The 5,725-nt window shown below is 36.3% G+C and overlaps 1 protein-coding gene across 1 annotated transcript; it reads left to right on the plus strand.

Annotated features, from left to right (window-relative positions):
* The first annotated feature begins 409 nt into the window (after positions 1-409).
* LOC142163504 (uncharacterized) lies at positions 410-781 on the plus strand. Its single transcript, XM_075220798.1, has one exon. The coding sequence runs from the start codon at positions 410-412 to the stop codon at positions 779-781; it is 372 nt and encodes a 123-aa protein (XP_075076899.1).
* Positions 782-5,725: the final 4,944 nt, after the last annotated feature.

Consider the following 5,725-nt stretch of genomic DNA (forward strand, 5'->3'; position numbering starts at 1 on the left):
AAGCCTCGTTCGGCCTATGCGTGGTATATGTATACATATCTAAATAATACTATTATTTACACAATGTAAATGATTTTTTGCGAAGTAGTAAAAGAATGACGCAATTACAAATACGTACATTATATTTATATCATTCTTAATTAATTCCAATTGTTATTTTTCTTCTGTATGTAGCTTCGCCAATTTAGTTGTGTGTTAGTAATTTTCCTTAGTCTGTCGTAGGTATAGTGGTTGTGGTCCAGGATGGTAGAATAAGGTCATGTTCCGGGGAGGGGGGCAGGGGACAAGGGGTGGGACGGGAGGCACGAGAGGTAAGGGGAACAAGGGAGCCTATAAGTTGAGAATTGGGTCATGGAACATAGGAACATTGACGGGTAAGTCTATAGAGTTGGTGAATATCCTCCAGAAGATGAAGGTCAATATAGCGTGTGTCCAGGAGTCAAGGGCAGGATCGAAGGCGAGGGATGCAAACAGGTATAAGCTTTGGTACTCTGAAGTCCGGAAAGGTAAGAATGGAGTAAGTATTTTGGTGGATATAGAATTTAGAGAGTGTGTGGTTGAGGTTAGACGGGTGAATGATAGATTAATGACTATTAAGTTGGTAGTTGGAGAGTGCACCTTCAACGTCGTTAGTGCTTACACGCATTATGCGAGCTTGGATGAGGAGGTTAAAAGGCGCTTCTGGGAGGGGTTGGATGAGATTGTGCGTAATGTTTCACCTGCTGAGAGGTTATTTATAGGGGGATTTCAGTTGACATATTGGGTCGACCGTAGGTGGTAAAGGCGAGGTACATGGTGGCTACAGTTTTGGGGATAGGAACGGAGGAGGTACTTCACTTTTGGATTTCGCTAAGGCTTTGAGTTGGTGACTGCGAACTCTAGGTTTCCAAAGAGGAAGGAGCATTTCGTTACTTTCCAAAGTGCGGTGGCAAAAACTCAGATTGAGTATCTCCACCTCAGGAGATGTAACAGAAGGATGTGCAAGGATTGCAAGGTTATTCCGGGTGAGATCCTCGCGATGCAGCATATGCTATTCGTGATGGACGTCGGTATTATGTTAAAGAGGAAGAAAAGGTTTGTACGAGGACGATCGAGGACATGACCCTTGATAGGAAACTGTAGAGGTCGAGTATTAGGGGTGTAGGTTAGGAGGCAGATGAGTCTACTACTTCGTACCTACGTGAGGCTAGTCTGATAGGGTTTTTGTCTTAGACAACTAGTGGTTAATGTTGTGTTCTCACTACTCTTCCATTTTTTAGTGCCTGTCGCGCCCCTTTTTTTCTCGTGGAGTCCGGGTTTCGACATGTGGGACAACTCCTTTCCTTTTAGAATTGGGTAAGAGATTTGAAGAGTCGCCACCTAACGGATTAAGGTGCGTTAGGGCACCTAGAATAAATAACTCATGAAACCAGTTTACATCATCAGAGATCGAGTAAGGGCTTGAAATTACCTTGAGGGGAAGGTGTTAGACACCCCTCGAGGTCTACCACGATAGGTCCCTGCCAAAATCAGTCAAGCGAATTAGTCTTAAAGGAAAGTTAAACAATTTAAAACAAATCAATAATTACTTTAAAACAAGAATTAAAGAGTTCCTACGTTTTTTAGCCTATAGGATCATTTCCATGCAATACTTGGTAACTTTTCCCAAATTGGGGTGTTATGCATAGCATTAGCGCACATGTCATCATCTCCTTTACTACCCTATTACTATCTTTCAGTTGTTACCTAAGTGTTTTAGTAGCTTTTAATGCGTACCTTATGCGTGCACTACCCGTCCCTTGCCTATAGTTCTGGAGGTGTTTAAGACTTCTATTTAAGATGGATCTAGACTTACCAATGTTGCTTAAAAATGAGAAAACTAAGCGACAAACAAAATTCAGATAGGACTACCATGTAAGGAGCAAATAAGGGGCTCATGTTAACCTCCACAAATAGCCAACTAACGCACGCAATTCAAACAAACAAAGTTTTATAGTTTAGGATCCTATAGACAAGATATCTAGATGAACATGAACAGAATATACAACAGCTTTATTAAAGCGAGCAACAGTACCTATCAGTTTGCCTACTGATTTTTGTTAATATTCATAATCTGGGCGTGTTTTAAGCAGCAAGAAATCACAGTTTTTTTTAAAACCCAGAATTTTTAATCACCCTACAAGCTTGCCTAAGTGAGGACCGGTGCAGAATCCTATAGGCATGGTATCTAAAACTGTTAATTAACGACTATAATTTATAAACCAGTTACTGATTTTAACAAACAAGTTTTATCTCTTTAGATCCTATAAACATGCTTTCTAATTTACAGAATCTGTTAGCTCCTATAAACATGATTTCTAGATGTTGGGACTGATTCCTTCGTTATTCCTATAGGCATGGCATCTATTAATTTAAATCCTATAGACATGATTTCTAGGTTTTTGAAATTGATTCCTTCTTTATTCCTATAGGCATGACATCTATTAATCACATGTGGGCAGAATTTTAAACAACTTGCTAGGAAAGTTATTATTCGAACAGATAGGATCCTATAGACGTGGTTATTAATGCATGTAAGTTAAAAAAATGTGCATGGATCATATGGACATGATTTCTAATGCAAGGGGACTATAAACAGAATTTCTAGCATGCGGATGAAACACAAAACAAAGCACTCAGAAAATCCTATAGGAATGATCTCTAAACAAATAGTAACATTCACATAATCGAACCAATAAACCTATATGCAATATTTCTACCCGAGTTTCAAACAAAGATACGAAAAATCCTTCCCAGCTTTTACTAATAAATCCCAGATCTGTTCATTACAGAGATTATTATAGCCCAGAATGAATAAATTACATAATATTAGCTATTACACTATAGGGAGCTTAGCAGGACCAATATGAACCTAGGAACCAGGCCTTCAAACATAGCAACTTTGAGCATAATGGTAATCCATCCATAACATATAAAATTGGACTCCTGGCATGTCAAAGTTCCCAAGGGTCTCAGGGACCCCCGGGCAATGCTCACACCAGGACCACACTCAGAGAAATAGTTCAGAAAAAGACTAGAAAACCAACCCCAATGTGTTAGTGTTCAGAGGAGTCTCAAGGACCCCAGGCAGTGCTCACACTGGGGGTGGTAGGAACCTAAATAACTAAGAGTGAAAGTTTGAAAACTAGTGCATAGGGGGTAAAGGGGAACAGAATTAGAAATCAGCACATACAAAACAGTAACAGAACTGCACCAGAAAACAAACAAACTCATTTTTAGCATATAGTTCAATTAAGTTGATATTTTTTCCGACTAGATACTCATACCAACATTTAAAGTAATCATAAAGTAAAGATGCATGAACTAACATACAGAATTAACCACACATTACATGCTTATAATATCTAACAATAGTCAGAATAGGGAACATATAGCTGAATTGCACAAGGAACATATAACTGAAAGTAACTTAGTCTAACATTATCACTAAGTGGGATCATGTAGTCATAGAGAAAATAGAAGCAGGCTGAAAATTTAAATAGACTAACCGAATAAGGCATATATAACAGAATAGAATAACAAGGGTTAAGGCATACCAGTTGAGAAGAAAGAAAGTAAAGATGCCATAGCAGTTAAGTTCCAGAATAATTTGGCCTTGACTTTCAGCCGGCCAAATAATAGCCACTTAATACAGAAATCAGAACAAGAGCAAGAGAGAGAGCTTAAGTTTTTTGTAGTGAGAATAGGAGAGTTCCTGTGTTCTCTAAAGGGGAAAAGAGAAGGGTTTTTATAGCATACAATAGAGTAAAACCAAATAAGGAGGAGAATCAAAGAGATCAATTAATCAGTCAATTAGGGCTAACAGGAATCAATTAATAGGACAGAATCGAGCAAGTACCACTTAATTTAAGGAAAATCTCACATGGAATCAATCAACATTAAGAATAAGGTTAGATAAGGTAAGAACTAATTCCAAAATCAATTTTAGGAGTTAGAACACAAAGTCAAGCCAGTAATACGGAGAGTTAATCACATAAATAAAGTAAGAACTGGTAAAATCTTAATAAAGAAATACTTGTACTAAAGGGAAAGCTGATTCCCAAACCCTAATTTAGGTAAGTAGAATTAATTAACACCTAATTAACAAAATCAAAGGTAAACAGGCAAAAGACAGTAGAATAAATAGTCAAAGAATCAAAACCCTAAGAGATACAAAGACATATATATGGAGCTTGATTAAATCAAGTAAAAATCAGTCGAAAAAGTAAAATAGAAAAATCAGAGATGAAAACATTTAAATGCTAAAACCTTTTTTTGCAGAAATCTATCAGAAATCAAAACCCTAGCTTTTAGGATAAATGAAATCGGTCAATAATACTAAAAACGGAAAATTTTAAGGGAGAAATGCCAAACAAACATAGAATCGTTTCAGATTTAAAGAGATCTAAACGGATTCAACCAGAAAATAGCTAGATTCATAAAAATAGACTGAAGTGAATCAAATCTGGTTTGAACCAAAGATTTGATTCCTCAAAAATACGAACAATACTCGTACTCACAGGTATCAGAATGAACATAGATGGAATAATCGAGAAAGGAGAGACTTTGAACTAGATTTGGTTCGAGTCTCTTGAGATTCACATCAAACAACATAGAAATCGTGTAACAAGTAGAGGGATGAGGCTAGATAAGGCATGAGATCGAAGGAAAACCTCATGAATCAATGGGGATATCAGTGACGATGGGCTAAGGTTAGAGGGGGTGAGAGAGAAGAGAGGAAAGAAGGGATTCAAAGGCAGCGGGTTTGGGGAAATGACGGTAGGGTTAGGAGGTTTAGTTAATTAAAAAAAGGAAGGTAGATCTTGGACCGTTGATCTTCTGAGATCAACGGCCAGGATCAATTCCAGGCTGGGGCGGGTTATGGAGGGTAGGGTAATTGGGTCAGGGTAATTGGGCTGGGAGGTCCGAAAAATGTAAGTAAAAAAGGCTATGTTTTAAATACCCATTTAATTTAATAAAATAATTTTGTAAAATAATTTATAAATGATAAAATGTCATTTGTGCATGAAAATAATTTAAAATAATTACTTAATATTATAAAAATATAAAAAGCCATTTTTCGTGTAAATAACATAATTATGCATATATGGGCTATTATTGCAAAGTTATTGTAATTATAGCCTAAAGATACAAATATAATTCATGAAATGATTAAAGCTTAATATGAATATAAATAATAAAATATCAAGTAATAAACCATTATAAAATTATTTGTGTTGTAACTAGTAATAATTTAGATAATAAAATGCTGGAATAAATTAATTAAAATTCTTTTTAAAATTATAAAAAATTATGAAAAAATACTGGTTGATGTTCGTGCACTATTTTGATAGTATATATGCATTTAAAAATATATGAGAGAAATATTGGGTATCAACAACTGCCCATCTTTACCCGAAAATGATGAAAGAGTTGTCGGGTAAAGAAATGATGATCGATTTTGACCGAATGGGGTGTTTTGAAAATATAGGCCACACCCTGGTCTCTAAAATGCCTACATATCCTTGTTTTTACAGGAATCAGGCCATATGTAGTTCTGGATCCATCAGTGAATGAGATCAATATAGGAATGGTCGTGCGTTTTAGAGAAGTTCTTTTGGGAAGAATAGTATCAGATGGATTTCTGTGGTGTCATGAATGTGAATCTGAATCTGAATCGTAAAGGATGTGTTATAGAGCAGGTATA

The sequence above is a fragment of the Nicotiana tabacum genome, chromosome 8 (genome assembly GCF_000715075.1).
Source record: "Nicotiana tabacum cultivar K326 chromosome 8, ASM71507v2, whole genome shotgun sequence".
Classification (NCBI taxonomy): domain Eukaryota; kingdom Viridiplantae; phylum Streptophyta; class Magnoliopsida; order Solanales; family Solanaceae; genus Nicotiana; species Nicotiana tabacum.

Coding starts and splice junctions, on each gene's coding strand:
- LOC142163504 (XM_075220798.1), top strand. CDS start 410: ATGAAGGTCAATATAGCGTGTGTCCAGGAGTCAAGGGCAGGATCGAAG.